The sequence below is a fragment of the Myotis brandtii genome, unplaced genomic scaffold (genome assembly GCF_000412655.1).
Source record: "Myotis brandtii unplaced genomic scaffold, ASM41265v1 scaffold1842, whole genome shotgun sequence".
Taxonomy (NCBI): Eukaryota; Metazoa; Chordata; class Mammalia; order Chiroptera; family Vespertilionidae; genus Myotis; species Myotis brandtii.
In genome coordinates this window covers 53,674-80,276 of record NW_005356845.1, presented here as the reverse complement: position 1 = coordinate 80,276, position 26,603 = coordinate 53,674, and the positions used below count along the sequence as shown (strand labels likewise).

The 26,603-nt window shown below is 46.1% G+C and overlaps 2 protein-coding genes across 2 annotated transcripts; both read right to left on the bottom strand.

Moving 5' to 3' along the window:
- Window positions 1-433: 433 nt before the first annotated feature.
- On the bottom strand, window positions 434-11,050 carry LOC102259680 (leukocyte immunoglobulin-like receptor subfamily A member 2; the record flags this gene model as incomplete). The annotated part of the gene is made up of 8 exons (XM_014537852.1): window positions 11,001-11,050; window positions 10,512-10,547; window positions 10,054-10,341; window positions 8,718-9,002; window positions 8,181-8,480; window positions 2,122-2,421; window positions 751-1,050; window positions 434-478 (listed from the first exon to the last, which is right to left on the bottom strand). Coding segments are annotated over exons 1-8 (1,588 nt in total), but the record flags the coding sequence as incomplete, so codon positions are not given.
- A 3,750-nt stretch (window positions 11,051-14,800) lies between these two features.
- LOC102259096 (leukocyte immunoglobulin-like receptor subfamily A member 2) lies at window positions 14,801-18,170 on the bottom strand. The gene is made up of 4 exons (XM_014537851.1): window positions 18,077-18,170; window positions 17,545-17,844; window positions 16,180-16,479; window positions 14,801-15,224 (listed from the first exon to the last, which is right to left on the bottom strand). Exons 1-4 carry the CDS (start codon window positions 18,168-18,170, stop codon window positions 15,040-15,042), a joined length of 879 nt encoding a protein of 292 aa, XP_014393337.1. The 3' UTR covers window positions 14,801-15,039.
- Between the last annotated feature and the right edge of the window lie 8,433 nt (window positions 18,171-26,603).

Genomic DNA, 26,603 nt, shown 5'->3' with positions numbered 1-26,603 from the left:
TCTTTCTCATATCGATGTCTCTCTCTCTCTCTCTCTCTCTCTCTCTCTCCCTCTTTCACTCCTTCCCTCCCTCCCTTCCACTCTCTCTAAAAATCAATGGAGCTCTAACCGGTTTGGCTCAGTGAATAGAGCATTGGCCTGCGGACTGTAAGGTCCCAAGTTCGATTCCGGTCAAGGGCATGTACCTTGGTTGCGGGCACATACCCAGTAGGAGATGTGCAGGAGGCAGCTGATCGATGTTTCTCTCTCATCTATGTTTCTAATTCTCTATTCCTCTCCCTTCATCTCTTTAAAAAAATCAATAAAATATATTAAAAGAAATCAATGGAAAAAGCATCCTCAGTGAGGATTAATTAAGGAAAAAAAGCCGACTCTGTCCCTGGTTAATGAAATTTCTACTTTATGTACTTTCTCCACACAACCAGTCACTCACCATGTGGATGTCCCAGCTCCACGGATGTGGGATCAACAGTAGCTTCTGCAAACGAAGATGAAATGAAGGTGGTTACTCCATTTCTTCTCAGGCTCTCCCTACACAGACTCACAATGACCTACATGCCCTCCCCGGCCCTGAACGTGTGATAAGAGGGCTGCATGGTGGGCAAGGGGTGAGGTTGACCTCACAGCTTCGTGTCTAAGAAGAGGGTGCTGACAACAATCCCCAGGCTACTCTCCTCCTTTACCCAGTCTTTGCTCTAACTGGACATCATCAACTTCAGGAGGGAACTTATGGATGGATCGCTTCCTCACCTCTGACCACAAGCTGCAATGGGTCGCTGGGGTGAGACCGCACATACGGGTCTTTGCTGACGACACCGTAGCATCTGTAGGTCCCTGCCTCTGTGGAGGTGACACGGTCCATGTGGAAGGTGGCCTGAACTCCATTGTCCTGGGCCATGGAGCTTTGTCTCTGGGTGAACTGAGGTGCATCGTCTTTGGTGAGAATAAACGAATCAAACTTGATTCTGGAGAAACACTGTAACGTCACATTGTCTCCTGGAGCCACCACAGTGCCACTCATGCTGGAGAGTGAGGGTTTGTCATAAGATCCTGAGAAAGAAGGAAGTTTGCTGATAAAGGGGAAGCCATGTCCAGTGCTGTGCCTTCCTATTACCAGGGAGCAAACGTGGCTTTGGTTTCTATCCTCTCCGAGTCCCGCCCTGAGGGAATGTGTCTCTGCATCATCCCCGATGCCTTCAGAATTCCTTTAGAGACAGAGGCTTTGCTGCTTCCTGCTCCATATCTCAGAGCCTCCTTCTCTCTCTGCAAAGAGGTCCCTCCTGGCCCTGCTGCCTGCGTCCCACTCACCCATCACCACCACACGCAGGATGTCACTGAGCAGGGACCAGTGTCCTCCACTCTTATAGGAACAGCGGTACAGTCCTGCTTGGTCTCGTTTTATCTCTTGGATATATAAAGTGCTGGTCATCCCAGCCACCAGTAATCTCCTTCTGTCCCTAGGCTCAGGTTCTTCCACTTTATATATCTCGTAGGCTTCAGCGTCTGGAGGCCCTTGGCACAGGATGGTCACTGATTCATTATATAGAACCATGGGTCCAGGCCGAGCTGTGATAACAGGTGGGAGGAGATATCCTAGAAGAACAGGTAATAAATTTACAGGTGTATCTACTTCTCATGCCACCCTCCACTTCCTCCACTTTTACAGCCAGGAGTTCAAATGCGAAGACCACTCTTCCCAGCCCCCAAGAGAGCTGATATCTGGCCAAAGCCTACTCCATCCATGAACATTATGAGGATATTCAGCATTCTGAGCCTGAGTGCTCTGGGCTGGATACAACCCTGGAAGGAAACATTGGAAGAGAATGGCTCGGGCTTTAAAAAATTTTTAAATTTCCAATTACAGTTTACATTCACCATCACTTGTTATTATTTTCAGGTGTACAGCCTAGTGGTTAGATAATCACATGCTTCAAAGAGTGTTTCCCCTGGCTATATCTAGGAGGCCTGCGTGGTGTGTGCGGGTGGGGTGCTCATGGCTTTTGTGGAAGCAGACGGTGTTGCCAAGGGCTTCCCACCACACTCTTCTCTTTCTTCCAGTCACTCCCTAAGTGGACAGTGTCATCTCCAGAAGGGGACGTGGGGATGGAGGGCCTTCCTCACCTCTGACCACCAGCTGCAATGGGTCGCTGGGGTGAGACCACACATACGGGTCTTTGCTGAAGGCACCATAGCATCTGTAGGTCCCTGCCTGTGTGGAGGTGACACTGTCCATGTGGAAGGTGGTCTGAACGCCATTGTCCTGGGCCGTGGAGCTTTGTCTCTGGGTGAACTGAGGTGCATCTTCTTTGGTGAGAATAAATGAATCAAACTTGATTCTGGAGAAACACTGTAACGTCACATTATCTCCTGGAGCCACCACCGTGCCACTCATGCTGGAGAGTGAGGGTTTGTCATAAGATCCTGAGAAAGAAGGAAGTTTGCTGATAAAGGGGAAGCCATGTCCAGTGCTGTGCCTTCCTATTACCAGGGAGCAAACGTGGCTTTGGTTTCTATCCTCTCCGAGTCCCGCCCTGAGGGAATGTGTCTCTGCATCATCCCTGATGCCTTCCTCAAGGTAGAGGCTTTGCTGCTTCCTGCTCCATATCTTAGAGCCTGATTCTCCCTCTGCAAAGAGGTCCCTCCCGGCTTTGCTGCCTGGGTCCCACTCACCCGTCATCACCACACGCAGGATGTCACTGAGCGGGGACCAGTGTCCTCCACTCTGATAGGAACAGCGGTACAGTCCTGTCCGGTCTGGTTTCATCTCTTGGATATATAAAGTGTCGGTCTTCCCAGCCACCAGTAATTTCCTTCCATCCCTAGGCTCAGGTTCTTTCTCTTTATATATCTCGTAGGCTTCAGCGTGTGAAGGCCCTTGGCACAGGATGGTCACTGGTTTCTTAGATAGAACCATGGGTCCAGGCTGAGCTCTGATAACAGGTGGGAGGATATATCCTAGAAGAACAGGAAATAAATTTACAGGTGTATCTACTTCTCATACCACCCTCCACTTCCTCCCCTTTTACAGCCACGAGTCTAATTGCCCAGACCCCTCTTCCCAGCCCCAAGAGAGCTGATATCTGGTCAAACCGAACTCAGCCCTTGAACATTAAAAGGATACTCACCATTCTGAGCCTGAGTGCTCTGGGCGAGATACAACCCTGGAAGAAAACATTGGGTGAGAACAGCTCAGGCTTTAAAACATTTTTTTAAAAATTTCCAATTACAGTTTACATTCATGATCACTTTGTATTAGTTTCAGGTGTACAGCCTAGTGGTTAGATATTCATATACATTATAAAGTGCTTCCCCTTGCTATGTCCAGTACCCTCCTGGCACCATACATACTGGTTACAATACTATTGGCTATATTTTCTATGCTGTACTCTACACCCCCATGAGTATTCTGTAACTCCCAATCTATACTTCTCAATCCCTTCACCTTTACACCCAGTCCCCATACACTCTCCTCTGGCAACCGTCAGTCTGTTCTCCGTGTCTGTGAGTCTGTTTCTGTTTTGTTTGCTCATTCATATTGGAGAACAGCCCCGCCTTAGAGAACCGCCGACCTGCCCCAGTAACACTGTGCTTGTACCCCGATCGTTCTGTCCAGACTCACCGAGATAGAGCAGAGTGGGAAGAACCACCGACATGATTCTGGGTCCTCTCTGGCCCGTTGGCCTCAGCAATGCTGCCTTGAAGCGGAACAGACTTCTCTGAAAGTCACACCAAGCAAGAGGAAGTGGTGGGAGGGCCTTGGTTCTCAACCCCAGAGTGAAGGCATTTCACAATGTCTTCTACTAAAGCCTTGAAGAGGCAGCTGATCATGATGTTCGTCATCTGAACTTTAAACCTCCAACAGCCCAGTCTGGTCCCTATTTTCTGTCCCCAATTCCTCATGGGCATTTAATCTTTCTGTATGAATTGAGCAGTAAGCGGGATCACAGACGAAGAACAGGACAGAAGTAGTTCCCAGTCTGAGATCGGCTGTGAAATCTTAGTGAGCTCATGGCTCCTGCTTCTAAATGCAGAGCTTCCTCCTGTTCATGTATAAAATGAGTCAATAATTCTGTCTTCCTGCAAAGCTATACTCACAGTGTGTGCATATGGTCCAGAGCAGGCCCTCCTAGGGAGGCAATGACATAATTATTAGTTCTTTGCCGACTGTGCATGTTCCCACCACGCTGTTAGCACTGACTGTGTTTGTGGATGAAAGTGATGAACCTAAGCAAGGTAATTTCACTGCGTTTTGCCACCCCTTGGTTCTTTTATTTTTGCTGGTGAAAGGAAAGAGGTTTATTTCAGTGCCGGTTTTTCTTCACCCTTTTTTGGTTATTTTTTAAAAAATATGTTTTTATTGATTTCAGAGAGGGGAAGGGGAAGGGAGAGAGAGGTAGAAACTTCAATGATGAGAAAGAATCATTGTCTGGCTGCCTCCTGCATGCTGCACACAGGGGATTAAGCCCACCATCCAGGCATGTGCCCTGACTGGGATTTGAACTGTGACCTCCTGGTTCATAGGTCAGTGCTCAATTACTTAGCCCCATCATCTGGGCAATGCCTCTTTGTTTTTAAACCATCTTACTGGCTGAACCTTACTGAGTAGCTTTGCCATCCACTCTTCGCAATAAACACACAATTTAGATTTAAAATCTTTCCCTCTCTGCCCAGACATGAGTCACTCTTCCACACAAATCTGAAGTAATATAACAGCTGACCTTTACTGGGCTTTCATTTTATCAAGTTCCTGTGGCGAAAGTTGCACATAAACTTCACAAGAACTATGGTGGATTGGGTTAATGTTTCAAGTTATTTGGTCATGTCTTCATTCCTCAGACCCTGAGGACACTGTAGACTATAAATACTACCTGGTTCTTGATGTTCAGAAATATTTCCTGCTGCTTCTAGTGTTTCCCTGTTTTTGTGGTGTTTCAGTCAACATCCATATAAGCTTAACCCCAGCATCACCACAACCGGTTCAATTAGCTGAGGAAGTGAGACCCTGTGTTTGTGCCATTGGTGTATGGCCTGGGCATAGAGCAGAGGGTGTAAGGTGATTTAATCGCAGATGAGAAATTGGAGTTTTCTCAGGATTAAGAAGATAATGGAAGATTCCAACCGAGAGGAAGGAGCAGACAGTCAAAATGGTTAGATAAGACTTTCTTTTCTTTGACACTGGGACAAAATATGCCTTTGTATTTCTGTGTCTCTTTCTTTATATTTTGTCTACCTACCTTTCTATCATGTATATTTCCATCTGTTACTAATAGTATTTATCTATAATATATTATATTTATCTATCATCTGTTTTTTGTTATCTATCTATCTATCTATCTATCTATCTATCTATCATTCATACGAGCTCTCTCTCTCTCATCTACTTACCTTCTATCATGTATATATCTATCTATAACTATCTATGTATCTATATATAATTTATTACATTTCCCTATCATCCAACTATCTATCTATGAATCATCTATACCACCTTTCTCTCTCATTTATGTTTTATTTATATTAGAGAGAAAAGAAGGAAGAGGGAGAGAGGGAAAGGGAGAGAGAGAAAAACATTGAGCAGCTATGTCCTGCACCCCCCTACTGGGGATTGAGTCTGCAACCCAGGCATGTGACCCAACCTGGAATTGAACCAGCGACCTCTTGGTGCCTGAAATGATGCTCAACCAATTGAGCCATAGCAGCTGGGCGATAACTCTATTCTTCATTTTTTGAGGAGCCACCATACCACCCAAAGTCAAATCCTCTTAGGTCACCATCTATTTGGTCCCCTTTACCCCCTTTTTAAAAAAGATATATTTTTATTGATTTCTGAGAGGAATGCAGATTGAGAGAGAGCGAGAGATAGTAACACTAATGGTTAGAGAGAATCATTGATGGGCTGCCTCCAGCATGTCCCACACTGGGGATGGAGCTTGGAACCTGGGCATGTGCCCTGACAGGGAATCAAACAGTGACATCTTGGTTCATAGGTTGATGCTCAACCAAGAAGCCATGCTGGGTGGTCCCCTTTGCCCTTCCACTCCCTTCCCTCTGGTAATCACCATACTGTTGTCTGTGTCTATGAGTTTCAGTTTTATATCCCACCTGTGAGTGAAATTATACAGTTCTTAGCTTTTCCTGATGGACTCATTTTGCTTAGCATAATATTCTCAAGGTCCATTCATGTTGCCATGAATGGCAGTATTTCATCTGCTCTCATGGCAGAGGAGTATACAATGCAATATGTAGATCATGTATCATAAAATTGTACATTTTAAACCTATATAATCTTATTAACCAATGTCATCACAATAAATTTAATGAAAAATAGCATAGCTTCTTCTTTTTTTAAAGCTGCATAGTATCCCATTGTGTGAATGTACCAAAACTTTTGTATTAACTCATCTACTGGTGGGCACTTGGGCTGTGTCCAGATATTAGCTATTGCAAATAACACTGATATCAACACAGGGATGCATATATTCTTTCTGGTTGGTATATAGGGCTTCTTAGGATATATTCATAGGAGTGGGACCACTGGGTCAAATGGAAGGTCCCTTTTAATTTTTCATGGTGAATGAACTAAGCCAGTCAGAGAAAGATAAGTACCACATGATCTCACTCTTATGTGGAATCTAATGAACAAAATAAACTGATGAACAAAATAGATCCAGAGACATAGAAGCATGGAACAGCCTGATGAGTCTCAGACAAATGGGGTCAGGGTTTGGGAAGAGATGAACCAAAGAACTTACATGCACATATGCAAAAACCATGGACACAGGTTATTATGCAGTGAAGTCCTGGGTGGGGGCATGGGTGCAGGTTGGAGGGGGTCCATGGGGAAAAGATAGGAACATCTGTAATATTTCCAACAATAAAAGATCAGTTACAAAAAAAGCCATGCAGGCCAGTGGACACATTTTAGGCATTTGCTCTTCAGACCTCAAAGAGAACCCATTAGTACTGCATTAATTCATTGTGATGTTGGGACATTGTGACAGATTCTGCAGGAGACAGACACACCCCATCTTCTGGTAGACAACACAGCCAGAGCCTGGTTTCCTCCGGTCACCCGCCCCTCAGGTCAACACTGTCCTTAGAAGCCACGAGTATCCTCGGTGTTTGTCATGATGCTCAGGTAAGGAGCTGATCTGAGTCCATAGAAGGACCTCTTGTGGCTGTAGCAGGCCTCCGCCACCAGGACCACCAGGACCAAGAGAACCAGGCCAGCCAGGCTCAGCCGGACTTGGTTCTGGGGGGACACACTCCAACCAGCAGGTCCTGAGAGAGAAAGGACAGAGGTCACAGAGGAGGAGCCCAAGCCCATCGCAGGAAGGTGTCCTCCACCTGAGCTCATGTCTCCAGTCTCCTGGATCTGGGAGGTCGCTGCCCAGCCACCTTCTGCATAAGCAATATCTGCCTTCTTTCTTCTGGTCATTATGAGCCCTGTGGTGATTGCACTAAGGAATTCTGGGGTCATGAAAGGCAGGGGTGGGGACTGGGTGGGGAGCTTTAAGTCTTCTCCATGGGAGCCCTGCCTGGTCCTTTGGGATGCCCCTCTGCAAACTATTGACTCAGCTGATGGGGAATGAACTCCCTGATATTCCTTGTGTCTTTAGTTGAATCTTTTTTCTCCCTATTTCTCTTTGCAGCTAATCTTCCTTCACCTTTCCTGCTCCTTCTGCAAAGGCTACCAGTTGGCACTCTCCATCCAGATACCATGCCTGTGCCATTGTCTTGCTTCTCCATTTCCCTTTCTCTTTCCCATTTTTCCCACCAGGCACCTCACCATTAGCTTCCTCACTGCCAAGCTCCATGGGCCATTGCTTTACCTTCATGACTTGATTCCTAAGCCCTTTTTTATAGGACTTACTTCTACCTCTGTAATTTACCCAATAAATGGTCTCTTACACTAAAAAAAAAAAAAAGACTACCCGTTACTCACCACGAGAACGGCTGGGTTGTGTGGGATCAGAATTGTCAGCAGCTTCTGCAAATGGGGATGAAATGGGAATGTTATGTTTTATCTGTGCTCAAATTCCTACCTGGTCTGATTAGGGGTGAGGACCTCATAGCCTTTGTGGAAGCTGATGGGGTGGACACGGCTTCCCACCAGTCCCTGCTCTAAGTGGACAGTGTCATCTTCAGAAGGGGATGTGAGGATGGACCAGCTTCCTCACCTCTGACCATAAGCTGCAATGGGTCGCTGGGGTGAGACCACATAGAGGAGTTTTTGTTGAAGCCACCGTAGCATCTGTAGGTCCCTGCCTGAGTGGAGGTGACATTGTCCATGTGGAAGGTGATCAGAAGTCCATCGTCCTGGACTGTGTAGCTTTGTCTGTGGGTGAACTGAGGTGCCCCATCTTTGGTGAGAATAAATGCATAAAACTTGATTCTGGAGAAACACTGTAACGTCACATTGTCTCCTGGAGCCACCACCGTGCCACTCATGCTCGAGAGTGAGGGTTTGTCATAAGATCCTGAGAAAGAAGGAAGTTGTTGATAAAGGGGAAGCCACGTCCCTTCCTGTTCTCCGGGAGCAGATGTGGCTCTGGCTTCTATCCCCTCCGTGTCCCACCTGAGGGAATGTGTCTCTGCATCATCCCTGATGCCTTCCTAGAGGTAGAGGCTTTGCTGCTTCCTGCTCCGTATCTCAGAGCCTGATTCTCCCTCTGCAAAGAGGTCCCTCCCGGCTTTGCTGCCTGGGTCCCACTCACCCGTCATCACCAGATCCAGGTTGCCACTGGGCGTTGACCAGAATCCTCCACTCTCGTAGGAACAGTGGTACAGTCCTGTCCAGTTTGCTTTCATCTCTTGGATAGAGAAAGTGTTAGGTTTCCCAGCCACCAACAATTTTCTTTCTTCCCTATTCTCAAGTTCTTCCACTTTATATATCTTGTAGGCTTCAGCATCTGGAGGCCCTTGGCACAGGATGGTCACTGGTTCATTATATAAAACCATGGGTCCAGGCAGAGCTTTCATAACAGGTGCGGTCAGCCCAACTAGAAAAACATAATAAATTTACAGGTGTAATTGTTTCTCATGCCACCCTCGTCTACCTCCCCTCTTAGTCACAATTCTAAATGCCAAGATCCCTCTTCCCAGCCCCCAAGAGAGCTGATATCTGGCCACACCCTACTCCATCCATGAACATTATGAGGATACTCAGCATTCTGAGCCTGAGTGCTCTGGGCTGGACACAACCCTGGAAAGAAACATTGGGTGAGAATGGCTTAGGCTTTTAAAAATATTTAAAGTTTCAATTACAGTTTATATTCACTATCACTTTGCATTATTTTCAGGTGTATCGCCTAGTGGTTAGATAATCATATGCTTCAAAAGTGTTTCCCCTGGCTATTTCTAGGAGGCCTGTGTGGTGTGTGCAGGTGGGGTGCTTGTGGCTTTTGTGGAAGCAGATGGTTATTGCCAAGGGCTTCCCACCAGACTCTTCTCTTTCTTCCAGTCACTCCCTAAGTGGACAGTGTCATCTCCAGAAGAGGACGTGGGGATGGAGGGCCTTCCTCACCTCTGACCACAAGCTGCAGTGGGTCACTGGGGTGAGACCACACATAGGGGTCTTTGTTGAAGGCACCGTAGCATCTGTAGGTCCCTGCCTGTGTGGACATGACATGGTCCATGTGGAAGGTGGTCTGTTGTCCATTGTTCTGGACTGTCAGCTTTGTGTCTGATTGGTGAGAAGTGCATCTTCTTTGTTGAGAATAAATATAAGAAACGTGGTGTTGGAGAAACACTGTAACTTCACATGGTCTCCTGAAGCCACCACTGTGCCACTCACGCTTGAGAGTGAGGGTTTGTCATAAGATCCAGATAAAGAAGGAAGTTTGCTGATAAAGGGGAGGCCACGTCCCTTCCTGTCCCCAGCAGCAGATGTGCCTCTGGCTTCTATCCCCTCCATGTCCAGCCCTGCGGGAATGTGTCTCTGCATCATCCCTGATGCCTTCCTAGAGGCAGGCTTCCTGCTCCATATCTCAGAGCCTGGTTCTCCCTCTGCAAAGAGGTCTCTCCCGGCCCTGCTGCCTGGGTCTCACTCACCCATTATCATGGCCAGTTGCAGGGGGTCGCTGAGGGGGGACCAGAATCCAGCTCCCATATAGGAACAGCGGTACAGTCCTATATTGTCTCGTTTCATCTTTTGGATATATAAAGTGTTGGTCCTACCAGCCACCAGGAATTTACTTCCATTCCTAGGCTGAGGTTCTATCTTTTTACATATCTTGTAGGCTTCAGCATATGGAGGCCCTTGGCATCGGATGGTCACTGGTTGATTATATCGAACCCCGGATCCAGGCTGAGCTGTGATAACAGGTTTGCGATGCTGTGCTAGAAAAACAGGTAATAAATTTACAGCTGTATCTGTTTCTCATGCCATCCTCCATGTCCTCATCTTTATAGCCACGAGTTTAAATGCCAAGATCCCTCTTCTCAGCCCCCAAGAGAGCTGATATCTGGCCAAACTCTATTCAATCCTTAAACATTAAAAGGATACTCACCGATCGCAGCCTGAGTGCTCTGGGTGAGATACAATCCTGGAGGGAAACATTGGGTGAGAACAACTCCGTCTTAAAAATTTTTAATATTTTCAATTACAGTTTACATTCAATATTATTTTATGTTAGTTTCAGGTGTACCGCCTAGTGGTTAGACAATCATATACATTATGAAGTGATTCCCCTTGCTATGTCCAGTACCCTCCTGGCACCATACATACTGGTTACAATACTATTGGTTATATTTCCTATGCTGTACTCTATACCCCCATGAGTATTCTGTAACTCCCAATCTATACTTCTCAATCCCTTCACCTTTACACCCAGTCCCCATACACTCTCCTCTGGCAACATTCAGTCTATTCTCTGTGTCTGTGAGTCTGTTTATGTTTTGTTTGCTCATTCATATTGGAGAACAGCCCGGCCTTATGGAACCTCTGACCTGCCCTCGTAGCCATGTATTTGCACCCCGACCCCTCTGTCCTGACTCACCGAGATAGAGCAAAATGGGAAGAACCACCGACATGATTCTGGGTCCTCTCTGGCCCGTTGGCCTCAGTGATACTGCCTTTATGCGGAACAGACTTCTCTGAAAGTCACACCAAGCAACAGGAAGTGGTGGGAGGGCCTTGATTCTCACTCTCAGAGTGAAGGCATTTCACAATGTCTTCTGCTAAAGCCTTGCAGAGGCAGCTGATCATGATGTTAGTCATGTGAACTTCAAACCTCCATCAGCCCAGTCTGGTCCCTATTTTCTGTCCCCAATTCCTCATGGGCATTTAATCTTTCTGTATGAAGTGAGCAGTAAGCAGGATCACAGATGAAGAACAGGACAGAAGTAGATCCCAGTCAGAGACCGGCTGTGAAATACACTGTGAGCTCATGGCTCCTGCTACTAAATGAAGAGCTTTCTCCTGTTCATGTACAAAATGAGTGAATAATTCTGTCTTTCTGCAAAGCTATACTCACAGTGTGTGCATGTGGTCCAGAGCAGGCCCTCTTAGGGAGGCAATGACATAATTATTAGTTCTTTGCCGACTGTGCATGTTCCCACTGCTTTGTTAGCACTGACTCTGTCCATGGATGAAAGTGATGAACCTAAGCTAGATAATTTCACTGGGTTTTGCCACCCCTTGGTTTTTTATTTTTGCTGGTGAAAGGAAAGAGGTTTATTTCAGTGCCGGCTTCTCTTCACCCTTTTTTGGTTATGTTTTTTTTTTTTAAAATATGTTTTTATTTATTTCAGAGAGGCTAGCGGGAGGCAGAGAGAGGTAGAAACATCAATGATGAAAGAGAATCATTGTCTGGCTGCCTTCTGCATGCCCTCACAGGGGATTGAGCACACAACCCAGGCATGTGCACTGACTGGGATTTGAACTGTGACCTCCTGATTCACAGGTCAGTGCTCAACTACTTAGCCCCATCAGCTGGGTAATGCATCTTTCTTTTTAAACCATCTCACTGGCTGAACCTTACTGAGTAGCAATGCCATTCACTTTTCTCAATAAACATATATCTTAGATTTAAAATCTTCCCCTCTCTGCACCAACATGAGTCATTCTTCTACACAAATCTGAAGGAATGTAATAGCTGACCTTTACTGGGTTTTCATTTTATCAAGATTCTGTGGAGAAAGTTGCATGTAATCTTCACAAGAACTGTGTTGATTGGGTTAATGTTTCAAGTCATATCTCCGTTCATCACACCATGAGGACACTGTAAACAATGATAAATCCTACCTGGTTCTTGACGTTCAGAAATATTTTCTACTGCTTCACACAAATCTGAAGTAATATAACAGCTGACCTTTACTGTGTTTTCATTTTATCAAGTTCCTGTGGAGAAAGTTGCATGTAATCTTTACAAGAACTGCGGTGATTGGGTTAATGTTTCAAGTTATTTGGCCATGTCTTCGTTCATCACACCCTGAGGACACTGTAAACAATGAGAAATCCTACCTGGTTCTTGACGTTCAGAAATATTTCCTACTGCTTGTAGGGTTTCCCTGTTGTTGTGGTGTTTCAGTCAACATCCATCTAAGCTTAACCCCAGCATCACCACAACCGGTTCAATTAGCTGATGAAGTGAGACTTGTGTTTGTGCCATTTGTGTATGGCCTGGGCATAGAGCAGAGGGTGTAAGGCAAGAGAATCACAGATGAGAAATTGGATTTTTCTCAGGTTTAAGAAGATAATGGAAGATTCCGACCAAGATGAAGAAGCAGACAGTCAAAATGGTTAGATAAGACTTTCTTTTCTTTGACACTGGGACAAAATATGCCTTTGTATTTCTGTGTCTCTTTCTTTATTTTTTGTCTACCTAACTTACTATCATGTATATTTCCATCTGTTACTAATATGTATCTATCTAAAATCTATTATTTTTATCTATCATCTATTTTCTGTTATATCTATATCTATATCTATATCTATCTATCTTCCATACCAGCTTTCTTTCTCTCATCTACCTACCTTTCTATCATGTATATATCTATTGTAACTATCCATGTATGTATGTAATTTATTATATTTGTCTATCATCCAACTACCTTTGAGTCATTTATACCACCTTTCTCTCTCATCTGTGTTTTATTGATTTGAGAGAGAAAGGAAGGGAGCGAGAGAGAGAAACATCAAGCAGCTACTCCTGCACACCCCCTACTGAGGATGGAGCCTACAACCCAGGCCTATGCCCTGTTCTGGAATTGAACCAGTGACCTCTTGGTGCCTAGGATGACGCTCAACCAACTGAGCCACAGCAGCCAGGCGGCCTGCAACCCAGGCATGTGCCCTGATCTGGAATTGAAGCAGTGACCTCTTGGTGCCAGGGATGAGGTTCAACCAACTGAGTCACACAGCCAGGCAATAACTCTATTCTTCATTTTTTGAGGAGCCTCCATACCCACCCAAAGTCAAATCATCTTAGGTCACCATCTACTTTGTCCCCTTTACCACTTTATTAAGAAATGTATTTTTTAATTGATTTTTGAGAGAGAGAAACACCAATGGTGATAGAGAATCATTGATTGGCTGCCTCCTACACACCCACACTGGGGATGGAGCCTGACTGGGAATTGAACCCTGACCTCCTGGTTCATTGGTCAATGCTCAACCACTGAGCCCTGCCGGCTGGGTGGTCCCCTTTACTCTTTACTACCCCTCCACTCCTTCCCTCTGATGACCACCACACTCTTGTCTGCACCTGTGAGTTTCAGTTTTATATCCCACCTGTGAGTGAAATGATACAGTTGTTAGCTTTTCCTGACTGACTCATTTCGCTTAGCATAATATTCTCAAGGTCCAACATTTTAGCCATGTTGTCACAAATGGCAGTATTTAATCTGTTCTCATGGTTGAGAAGTATACAATACAATGCAATATGTAGATCATGTATCATAAAATTGTTCATTTGAAACCTATATAATCTTATTAACTAACTAGAGGCCCAGTGCAGGAATTTGTGCACCGGTGGGATCTCTTGGCCTGGCCGGTGATCAGGGCCCATTGGGGCGATCTTGCCCAGTCCTGGATCAGGGCTGATGGGGGCTGGCCAGCCGGGGAGGGACTGTGGGAGGTTGGCTCCAGGGCATGTTCAGTCTGTCTCGTCCAGTCTTGATTGGCTGGGCCCCAGCAGCAAGCTAACTTCTTGTCACAGCATCTGCCCCTCTGTTGGTCAGTGTGCATCATAGCGATTGGTTGAGTGGTCGACCGAACAGTTGACCAATCATTCGGACACTTAGCATATTATGCTTTTATTATATAGTATGTCACCCCAATAAATTTCATGAAAAATAGCATAGATCCTTGTTTTGTACAGCTGCATAGTATTCCATTGTGTAAATGTACCACAGCTTTTGTATCGACGCATCTGCTGATGGGCACTTGGGCTGTTTCCAGATATTAGCTATTGTAAATAACACTGTTATGAACATAGGGTGCATATGTTTTGTCTGGTTGGTATTTTGGGTTTCTTAGGATATATTCCTAGGAGTGGGATCACTGGGTCAAATGGAAGTTCCATTTTTAATTTTTTATGGTGAGTGAACTAAGCCAGTCAAAGAAAGACAAGTACCACTGATCTCACTCATAGGTAGAATCTAATGAACAAAATAAACTGATGAACAAAATAGATCCAGAGATATAGAAGCATGAGTCTCAGACAAAGGGGGTTGGGGGTCGGGAAGAACTTATCTGCACATATGCTAAAACTGTGGACACAGGTTATAATGCAGTGAAGGCCTGGGTGGGGCATTGATGCAGGTTGGAGGGGGTCCATGGGAAAAGTAAGGAACATCTGTAATATTTCCAACAATAAAAGATAAGTTATAACAAAAGCCATGCAGGCCAGTGGACACATTTTAGGCATTTTCTCTTCTGACCTCCAAGAGACCTATTAGTACTGCATTAATTCACTGTGATGTTGGGACATTGTGACCGATTCTGCAGGAGACGGACACACCCCATCATCTGGTAGACAACACAGCCAGCACCTGGTTTCCTCCGGTCACCCGCCCCTCAGGTCAACACTGTCCTTAGAAGCCACGAGTATCCTCGGTGTTTGTCATGATGCTCAGGTAAGGATCTGATCTGAGTCCATAGAAGGACCTCTTGTGGCTGTAGCAGGCCTCCGCCACCAGGACCACCAGGACCAAGAGAACCAGGCCAGCCAGGCTCAGCCGGACTTGGTTCTGGGGGGACACACTCCAACCAGCAGGTCCTGAGAGAGAAAGGACAGAGGTCACAGAGGAGGAGCCCAAGCCCATCGCAGGAAGGTGTCCTCCACCTGAGCTCATGTCTCCAGTCTCCTGGATCTGGGAGGTCGCTGCCCAGCCACCTTCTGCATAAGCAATATCTGCCTTCTTTCTTCTGGTCATTATGAGCCCTGTGGTGATTGCACTAAGGAATTCTGGGGTCATGAAAGGCAGGGGTGGGGACTGGGTGGGGAGCTTTAAGTCTTCTCCATGGGAGCCCTGCCTGGTCCTTTGGGATGCCCCTCTGCAAACTATTGACTCAGCTGATGGGGAAAGGACTCTCTGATATTCCTTGTGTCTTTAGTCGAAGCTTCTCTCTCCCTCAGTCCCTTTGCACCTAATCTTCCTTCACTTTTCCTGCTCCTTCTGCAAAGACTACCTGTTGGCGCTCTCCACTCAGAGAGCCCACCTGTGACATTTCCTTCCGTCTCCCTTTTCCTTCCCTGCTTCCCCTTCCAGGCACAATACCACTAGGTTCCTCACTGCCAAACTCCACAGGCCCTTGTTTTACCTCCACAACTTGTTTCCTAAGCCCCTTTCTTCTAGGACTTACTTCTTCTACCACTTTCACTTACTCAATAAATGGTCTCCTTACAGTTAAAAAAAAAAAGACTACCAGCTATTCACCATGAGGACAGCTAAATTCTGTGGGATCAGGATTGTCAGCAGCTTCTGCAAATGGGGATGAAATGGGGGTGGTTTCTTTACCTGTGCTCAGGCTCCGTCTCCTCAGATTCACAACGACCTACATGCTCTCCCAGCCCCTGGGCATGTGTCAGAGGCCTGTATGATAGGTGAGTGGTGAAGTCCTCATAATTTTTATGGAAGCTGACAGTGTGGACATGGCTTTCTACCAGTCACTGCTCTAAGTGGACAGTGTCATCTCCACTAGGGGATGTGGGAATGGACCAGCTTCCTTACCTCTGACCACAAGCTGAAATGGGTCACTGGGGTGAGACCACACATAGGGGTCTTTGTTGAAGGCACCGTAGCATCTGTAGGTCCCTGCCTGTGTGGAGGTGACATGGTCCATGTGGAAGGTGGTCTGCTGTCCATTGTCCTGGGCTGTGGAGCTTTGTCTCTGGGTGAACTGAGGTGCATCTTCTTTGGTGAGAATAAATGAATAAAACTTGATTCTGGAGAAACACTGTAACGTCACATTGTCTCCTGGAGCCACCACTGTGCCACTCATGCTCGAGAGTGAGGGTTTGTCATAAGATCCTGGGAAAGAAAGAAGTTTGCTGATAAAGGGGAAGCCACATTCATGCACTGTCCCTTCTTATTTTAGGGAGTAGATGTGGCTCTGGCTTCTATCCCCTCCATGTCCAGCCCTGCGGGAATGTGTCTCTGCATCATCCCTGATTCCTTCCTGGAGGTAGAGGCTTTGCTGCTTCCTGCTCCGTATCTCAGAGCCTGGTTTTCCTGCTGTTCCTGCTGCAAAGAGGTCCCTCCCTGCTGCCTGGATCCCACTCACCCGTCATTACCAGATGCAGGATGTTACTGAGTGGGGACCAGTGTCCTCCACTCTTATAGGAACAGCGGTACAGTCCTGTCCAGTATGGTTTCATCTCTTGGATAGCTGAAGTGTCAGTCTTCCCAGTCACCAGTAATTTCTTCCCATCCGTAGGCTCAGGTTCTTCCACTTTATATATCTTGTACGCTTTAGCGTCTGGAGGCCCTTGGCACCGGATGGTCACTGGTTCATTATATAAAACCATGGATCCAGGCTGAGCTGTGATAACAGGTGGGGGGAGACTTCCTAGAAGAAAGGAATAAATTTACAGGTGTGTCTATTTCTCATGCCACCATCCACTTCCTCCCCTTTTACAGCCAGGAGTTTAAATGCCAAGATCCTCTTCCCAGCCGCCAAGGGAGCTGATACCTGGTCAAACCCTACTGAGTCCTTGAACATTAAAAGGATACTCAGCATTCTGAGCCTGAGTGCTCTGGGCTAGATACAACCCTGGGAGGAAACATTGGGAGAGAACAGCTCAGGCTTTTAAAAACTTTTTAAATTTCCAATTACAGTTTACATTCACTATCACTTGGTATTATTTTAGGGTGTACAACCTAGTGGTTAGATAATCATATGCTTCAAAGAGTGTTTCCCCTGGCTATTTCTAGGAGGCCTGTGTGGTGTGTGCAGGTGGGGTGCTTGTGGCTTTTGTGGAAGCAGATGGTTATTGCCAAGGGTTACCCACCAGACTCTTCTCTTTCTTCCAGTCACTCCCTAAGTGGACAGTGTCATCTCCAGAAGAGGACGTGGGGATGGAGGGCCTTCCTCACCTCTGACCACAAGCTGCAGTGGGTCGCTGGGGTGAGACCACACATACGGGTCTTTGCTGAAGGCACCGTAGCATCTGTAGGTCCCTGCCTGTGTGGAGGTGACATGGTCCATGTGGAAGGTGGTCTGAACTCCATTGTCCTGGGTTGTGGAGCTTTGTCTCTGGGTGAACTGAGGTGCGTCTTCTTTGGTGAGAATAAATGCTTGAAATCTGATTCTGGAGAAACACTGTAACTTCACGTTGTCTCCTGAAGCCACCACCGTGCCACTCATGCTTGAGAGTGAGGGTTTGTCAAAAGTTCCTGAGAAAGAAGGAAGTTTGCTGATAAAGGGGAAGCCATGTCCATGTGCTGTGCTTTCCTGTTCCCCGGGAGCAGATGTGGCTCTGGCTTCTATCCCCTCCATATCCCGCCCTGAGGGAATGTGTCTCTGCATCATCCCTGATTCCTTCCCAGAGACTTTGCTGCTTCCTGCTCTGTATCTCTGTATCTGCAAAGAGGTCCCTCTTGGTCCTGCTGCCCCGGTCCCACTCACCTGTCATCACCACACGCAGGGGGTCACTGAACAGGGACCAGTGCTCTCCACTCTTGTAGGAACAGCGGTATAGTCCTGTCTGGTCTGGTTTCATCTCTTGTATATATAAAGTATCGGTCATCCCAGCTACCAGTAATTTCCTTCTGTCCCTAGACTCAGGTTCTTCCACTTTATATATCTCGTAGGCTTCAGCGTCTGGAGGCCCTTGGCACAGGATGGTCACTGGTTCATTATATAGAACCATGGATCCAGGCTGAGCTGTGATAACAGGTGGGGGGAGATTTCCTAGGAGAAGGGGTAATATATTTACAGGTGTGTCTGTTTCTCATGCCATCCGCCACATCCTCCCTCTTACAGCCACAAATTTAAAGGCCAGGACCCCTCTTCCCAGCCCCCAAGAGCTCAAATCTGGCCAAACCCTACTTAGTCATTGGGAATATTAAAGGGAATACTCACCTTCCTGAACCCAACTGCTCTGGGTTAGATACAACCCTGGAAGGAAACACAGGTGAGCACAGCCCAGCCTTACAGAACCACCCTCCTGCCCGCCCTTCTGTCCAGACTCACCGAGGTAGAGCAGGGTGGGAAGAACCAGGGACATGATCCTGGGTCCTGGCTGGCTGCTGGCCTCAGGAATGCTGGGCAGACTTGTGTGAATGTGACCCCGCCCTCCAGGGAGTGTGGGCGTGGCCCCGCCCCCAAAGGGAAAGCGAAGGCGGGTCCACATCCCTTTTCCCAGTTCCTCTGGGAGGCCTGCAGCCACAGCTGACAGCACGAAGTCATTAACCATCTAAACCTCAAATTGCTGTCAGAGCAGAAGGAGATGTAGGTGCCGTGTTTCTGGGGGGCAGATCCCCAAGGTCCACCGGCTCCTACTGCTGGACCCGCCCCGGTAGTGCCTCGCCCACTGTGGCTGCCTTGTCAAGGGCTCACTAATAAATGTTGCCACTATAGCTCAAAAACACCCCAAAAACCATGAAAACAAACCAAAATAAAGAAAAAGAAACAAGAAGCCCTGCTGTTAGTCTAATCTGATTTGTATATTCTGGGCCCTACTTTAATTTTTTTTCTTTTTCCCGTTTTAAAAAATATTTTATTGATTTTTTACAGAGAGGAAGGGAGAGGGATAGAGAGTTAGAAACATCGATGAGAGAGAAACACCGATCAGCTGACTCCTGCACACCTCCCACTAGGGATGTTCCAACAACCAAGGTACATGCCCCTGACAGGAATCGAACCTGGGACCCTTGAGTCTGCAGGCGGACACTCTATCCACTGAGCCAAACCAGTTAGGGCCCCACTTTAATCTTTTTAAGTAGTGGATGGGGTAAGACAATCACAGGATAATGAACAGGAAAGAAATAATTTCTTCTTTTAAATCCTCACCCAAGGGCATGTTTTCCCCCATTGATTTTTAGAGAGATTGGAAGGGAGAGACAGAGACGAGAGAAACACTGATGTGAAAGAGACACATGGATTGGTTGCCTCCCTCATGCCCCCGACCAGGCCAGGAGCCTGCAACTGAGGTACTTGCCCTTGACCAGAATCAAACCAGGATCCTTCGGTTTGCATGCCGATGTACTATCTACTGAGCCAAACTGGCTGGGGCGCTGTCTCTCTCCCTCTACTTCTCTCTCTCTCCCTTCCCCCTCCTCCCTTCCTTCCACTTTGTCTAAAAATCAATGGAAAAATATCCTCCAGTGAAGATTAAAAAAATAATTCTTACTGGAGTGTAAGAATGACATTTCCCTCCCAGGGGAGCAGTAAATGCTAGGCCGTTCTCTCCCCAGCCTCCGTTCCATGAGATCCATGGCTCAAGGAAGTATAGGAGCATTGAGGTGGAGTTCCCATTGCCCCTCTTGGTTGCAGGTGGGATGCTGGGCTAGAGCTGCTGGTGACTAATTGCGAGGGTGCAAAGCTCCTGCTGATGACAGAGCAGCAATGAGGCTGTAGCATGTGTGGTCTGTGGTAGGATCAGCAGTGCCCACATCAGACCTGGCCTGTGGGAGTATCAGGGCATCCCTGACCAGGATTCTCCAGGCTTGTTCACCAGCCCTCAAAATCATCCTGAAGCTCACACTCTAACCTGACTCTCATTTAAAAAAAATCAAGCCCAACCAGCGTGGCTCGGTGGTTGAGCTTCGACCCATGAACCAGGAGGTTGAGGTTTGATTCCCAGTTAGGGCACATGCCTGGGTTGTGGGCTCAATTCAGTAGGAGGTGTGCAAGTTTCATCGATGTTGCTATCTCTCTCTTCCTCTCTTTTTAAAATCAATAAAAATAGTAAAATTTAAAACAAGTCAACATAAATAGCTTCCATTGGTATAATCCGACAACAGAAATTTATGATTGAGATGAAGCTGAATTCTATAGAAAATTTTTTATTCATCAATTTTATTTTGAGAGAGAGAAACATTGATTTGTTGCTCCACTTATATATGCATTCATTGGTTGATTCTTGTGTGTGCCCTGACTGGAAATTGAATCTACAACCTTGACATATCAGGACCAACACTCTAACCAACTGAGCTACAGAGCCAGGGCTAGAAACAACAGAGATGTAATGAGTGGTTGATTCTGGGGCTTATAGGAAAGGGAAGAAGTAAGGATGGATCCCCCCACATGTTTATTTGAGTTACTTACTGAAGTCTGGCACCATAAGCAAGGAAAGAAAAAGCCTGTGTGTGTGTGTGTGTGTGTGTGTGTGTGTGTGTGTGTGTGTGTGTCCACCATCAACGTAGGGTAACATGGTGTAGAGGTTGTAATTGGAGGTGTCTGTGGCTGAAAAGAAGGGGTTTTTCCAGAACTTAGAAGATAATTGAATGCTCTACTCAGAGGCAGACAGGTCAAAAGTAGTTAGATAGGGTTTCCTGTCTCTGACACTAGGGAAAAATATCCATACCAACCAATCCATCCATCCATCCATCCATCCATCCATCCATCCATCTACTATCTATCTACCCATCTGTCTATCCATCTATTCATCATCCATATGTCCATCATCCTTCCATCCACCCATTTATCATCCATCTATTATCTATCCAACCATCCATCTATTTTCCTTCCTTCCTTTCTTCCTTCCTTCCATCATCTATCCATCTATCCATCCGCTCATCTAACTATTTATCTACCCATCTGTCTGTCTATCCATCTATCCATCATCCACCTGTCTATCTATCCATCCACCATCCATCTATTCATTCATCTATTGTCCATCCATCCATCCATCCATCCATCATCCATCTGTCTATTCATCCTTCCATCCGTCCATTTATTATCCACCCTCTATCCATGATCCTTTATTCCTTCATCAACCATCCACCCATCCACCCATCTATCTAATCTATATCTAATCTATCTCCATCTGCCAGAGCCACAAATGGAGACCTTAAACACAACAATGACTATTTTTGTTAAAGAACCATTTCCAGGCACACTCCTTAACATTTCTTTGCTCTCAAGCTGTTTTGGCTTCAGCTTTTAGGAGTACAGACCACAAGGTTGGATTATTGAGTTCTTAATTCTCACCCGATGATATCCCCCAGGAGTCGGGATTTTCTGCAACTAGAGCAAAATTGCGTAGTCGCAATGGAGACCCAGTGTCTTGGTCATTTAGTATTTTTTTAATCTTTAATTTCTTTATTGGTTAAGGTATTACAAATGTGTCCTCATCCCCCCATTAACCCCCCCCCCCGTCATGCCATCCCCCTGTTGTCTGTGTCCATTGGTTTGGCTTATATGTATGCATACAAGTCCTTTGGTTGATCTCTTCCCCTTACCCTCCCCCTCCCCTACTTTCCCTCCGGGAATTGACAGTCTGATCACTGTTTCTCCGTCTCTGGATCCGTCCCCGTTCATCAGTCTATGTTGTTCTCTATATTCCACAAAGGAGTGCGATCTGACTGGCTTATTTCACTTAGCATAATGCTCTCCAGTTCCAGTCGTTTAGTATTTGGCCTTTAGAGAAAGCCTGCTGATTCCCGACATAGAATGACAGTCACACCAGCAGTAGAGTCTGAGGAGGCACTCAGAAAAAACTTCCTAGAAAGAGTTTTGTGCGTGCATAATTCAATGACTTTTACTGTTTCCCAATTTATGCAATCATTGCCACAATCCAGTTTTAGAACCTTCCACAGTTCCACTAAGATTTCAAATTCCCCTTTACAGTTTACCCCATTTCTTACCACCAGCCCCCAGGCAATCTACTCTGTGTCTCTACAGGGTTGACTTTCTCGGAAATTTCATAGAAATGGAACCACTTAACAGGTGGTCTTTTGCATCTTGGCATAATGTTTTCATCTGTGTTGCAGCATGCATCAGCACCTCATTCCTTTTTTTTTGTTTTGTTAATCCTCACTTGAGGATATTTTTTCCATTGATTTTTAGAGAGAGTGGAAGGGGGGGGGAGAGAGAGAGAGAGAGAAAAGAGAGGCCAATGTGAGAGACACATCCACTGGTCTTGGTGGGGATCCAACCTGCAACCCAGGTACGTGCCCTTGACCAGGAATCAAACCTGAGAATCAAGTCCCGTGTTTGGGCCAATGCTCTAACCATGGAGCACACCTGTCAGGGCAGCACCTCATTCCTTTTTACTTTTATTGATTGGGATATAATTAACATATTGCATTATGTAAGTTTAAGGTGCACAATGCGTTGATCTGATACATTTATACATTGTGATATGATTGATTGCCACTACAATGCTAGTTGACACTGCCATCACCTCACATAATTACCATTTTTTTTTGTTTTGTTGGTAGGAACAGTTCATATCTCTTAGCAACTTTCAAATACATAATATCATGCTGTTAACTAAAATGACTATGCTGCCGCCCTAGCTGGTCTGGCTCAGTGGATAGAGCGTTGGCCTATGGACTGAAGAGTCTGGGTTGGATTGCAGTCAAGGGCACATGCCTGGGTTGCGAGCTCCATCCCCAGTAGGGGGTGTGTGGGAGGCAGCCAATCAATGCCTCTCTTTCCATTATTGATGTTTCTATCTCTTCCTCCCTCTCCCTTTCTCTCTGAAATAAAAAATATGTTAAAAAAGATTTAATAAAAAATTTTAAAATGATAAAATTACTATGCTGTTTACTAAATCCTCAGGACTTCATCATCTTAGAAGGGGAAGTTTGTATCATTTGACTTACATCTTCCCATTTCCCCCACCCCCTGGTAATTACCATTCTACTCTTTGTCTCTATGAGTTCAGGTTTTTTAGATTCCACTTACAGGTGAGATCATGCAGTATTCATCTTTCTCTTATTTCATTTAGCATAATGTCCTCCAGGTTCATCCACGTTGTCACAGATGGCAGAATTTAGGGAGCTTATTTTGAAGCAGGTGGTTTTGAGGTTGAGGTGGGTTTAATTTCTCCCTCTCCAGGTGACTGTCCTGCTCTCTTCACCTCATTCACCTGCCCCCTTGCAGAGACCGCGGCCTGGCTGGGCTCTGTTTTAACGACACTGGGCGTTCTGTTAAAGTATTTTTGATTGTGGCTTCTTATCAGTTCACCCCGTGCTCTGTTCTGGCCATGTAGTTCCTCTTTTTCATATTTAGTCACTATTTCAGGATCTGTCTGTCACGCCCAAACTCACTGCAACAGAAGTCTGTTGAAGTCCATTCCTTTCCTTGCCACCCATGAATTCTGTGAACTTGAGGGGGATGCCACTCAATATTTCAGTCTCAATTTCTTCACTTGTCAATGTGTGGGGCGGTGTTCAGAGTATACCTATGGCGGCTGTTGTAGGAGGTCACGGTTCGATTCCCGGTCAAGGGCACATGCCCCGGTTGCGGGCTCATTCCTCAGTAGGGGGCATGCAGGAGGTAGCTGTTCAATGATTCTCATCATTGATGTTTCTATCTTCTCTCCCTCTCCCTCCCTCACTGAAATCAATAAAAAATATATATTTTTAAAAGAGTATACATATCCCTGACTGGTTTGGCTCAGTGGATTGAGCATCAGCCTTGTGTACTGAAGAGTCCTGGGTTTGATTCCGGTCAAGGGCACACACTTTGGTTGCAGGCTAGACCCTCGGCCCTGCAACCACTTAAAAAAAAAAGAGTATACAGACATCATAGGATGATTAAAAGAAATAATGTAATAACTGGCTTATGGTACATATGAGCCCATACATATATATGTAATTATTTTGCCTTCCAGTTGATTTTCTGAACCCTAAACTATGTAGGTCATGAAACAATTGTACGCTTTAATTTATGTATGTGCTGATTTACTAATTTAGCTAGCTGGCTAGTTATTGTGCTTAGCTAACACAGTGGTTCTCAACCTTCTGGCCCTTTAAATACAGTTCCTCATGTTGTGACCCAACCATAAAATTATTTTCGTTGCTACTTCATAACTGTAATGTTGCTACTGTTATGAATCGTAATGTAAATATCTGATATGCAGGATGGTCTTAGGTGACCCTTAACAGCTCGAGGCACTGACTCTCATGCCATCCTTTTTCTTTTTGATCCTCACCTGAGGATATTCTCATTAATTTGACAGAGAGATAGAGATAGAGAGAGAGAGAGAGAGAGAGAAAGAGAGAGAGAAACGTTGATTCTCATATGTGCCCTGACTGGGGTTTGAGCCCAAAACCTTGGTATATTGGGAAGATACTCTACCCAACTGAGCTACCTGGCCAGAGCCTAACATATGCATTTTATTGAACATAGAATGTGCATGCATTTCAATCTACTTGGTATAATGCTAGGAAGCACCCAATTGCAACCACGTCAGTGGTTCTCAACCCCTGGCAACATGTGACAGTGTTTGGAGACCTTTTTGTTGGTCACACCTGGAGATGCTATTGACACCTCCTGGGTGGGGGCCAGGATGCTGATAAACACCCTACCATAGACAGGTCAACCCCCCTCATCCCCACCCCGAAGAATCGTCCACCTGGAGAGGTTGAAAACCCGGTCACACCTGGAGATGCTATTGACACCTCCTGGGTGGAGGCCAGGATGCTGATAAACACCCTACCATAGACAGGACAAGTCCACCTGGAGAGGTTGAAAACCTCGCCCTAGATGGTCTAGGAGTGAGATTGAGCATTGGAATCACCCGGGGAGCTTCTGACCAGTTCAATTAGGATCACCCCAAATAGGGCCTAGGTCATTTCAATGTGAGTCTCGTTTTCAAGGTGGAGAAGCACCCATTGATGACCACAGTGGGTCTATTTCAGTACCGTGGGCGGGAAGATCTGCTCCCCCGCCAATCACAGAGCGCGGGCGGGCAGAAGAGCTGCTCTTATTGGGGAGTTCCTTTGCGTGGGACACTCTCAGGCCAGACCTAAGCCTTCGCCTCAGGAGGTGAGTACCAGCTCTTGACCTCTTTCTCTGTCTGTCTTTCAAGTCAATAGCAGTTACTGGCTTAGTTCCTCTGGTTCTATTTTGTTGCTGCCTTTAAAGGGTCGCTGTGAGACTTTTAGAGGGATGTCTTGAGGTCCTCAGGCCGAGCTCTCTTTCACAAGGATGAGAAAACGGGTTGAGAGGGGGGCAGCTCCCCGTGTTTCCGTATGCAATTCCCACCCCCCTTCTAAGGTCATTTCTAAGTGTTCCGTTGAGGTATAATTTCATCTCCTAAAATCCACCCGTTTTAAGCGGGCCGTGACTTTTAGTAGACGTACGGAGTCGGGCAACCCCTGTCACAATCTGATTTCAGAATATTTCCGAGGCCCCAAAGAGATCTCTCCTGCCCATTTGTGGTGTCCTGCCCACCCCCGCCCCAACCCCCGTCGCTTCGAGTGGGGCATGGCTCTGAGCTTCAGTCTGTATTTATTTTTATTGTTGATACTATTATAGATGTCCTTATGTCCCCCGCCACCCCCATTGCCCACTTCCATGGAGCCCCCCACTCCTTTTCCTCTGGCCAGCACCACACTGTCGTCTGTGTCTCTGGGTTATGCTCCTATGCTCTTTAGCTAATCTCTTCACCTTCTTTTATCCAGTCTACCCCTCCACACCCCCTTATCTCTATTCTCTATTAGTCTTTTCCATGTATCCAAGCCTCTGGTTCTATTTTGTCCGTCAGTTAATTTTGTTCATTAGATTCCCTATATAAGTGAGATCATGTGATGCTTGTCTTTCTCTGACTGGCTTATTTCGCTTAGCAAAATACATGTACTTTCCAGGTCCCCCCATGCTGCCGAAAAGGGTAAGAGATCCTTTCTTTCTCACAGCTGCATAGCATTCCATGGTGTAAATGTACTGCAGCTTTTTCATCTACTCGCCTACTAATGGGCACTGGGGCTGTTTTCAGTCTTTCATCTGTAGATTGGGAGATATCAGAGCTGGGTCCCAAAAGACGGATACAAGCGTCCTAGAAATGCAGGCTTCGGGACAGTGATGTCATGGAATTCATGGTCCCCTCCCCTCCCCTTCCCTCCTCTCCTCCCCCAATGCCTATGGTGACAGTATTCAGGCACTGTTGCTAATGACATGTGACGTCTGTAACAATTCTGTCCTTCTAGGCTGTAGGACAGCACTTCTTCCCAGCAGGTGCCTTTGTGCCTTTATTTAA

What these genes read in the sequence shown, in the direction of transcription:
- LOC102259096 (XM_014537851.1), bottom strand. Translation starts at nt 18,170, where the DNA reads ATGAAACCAGACCAGACAGGACTATACCGCTGTTCCTACAAGAGTGGA. An exon ending in CCTGCGTGTGGTGATGACAG is followed by an intron (nt 17,845 to 18,076) that starts GTGAGTGGGACC and finishes CTTCTTTCTCAG; the next exon opens with GAACTTTTGACAAACCCTCA. An exon ending in ACTGCAGCTTGTGGTCAGAG is followed by an intron (nt 16,480 to 17,544) that starts GTGAGGAAGGCC and finishes TTTCTTTCCCAG; the next exon opens with GATCTTATGACAAACCCTCA.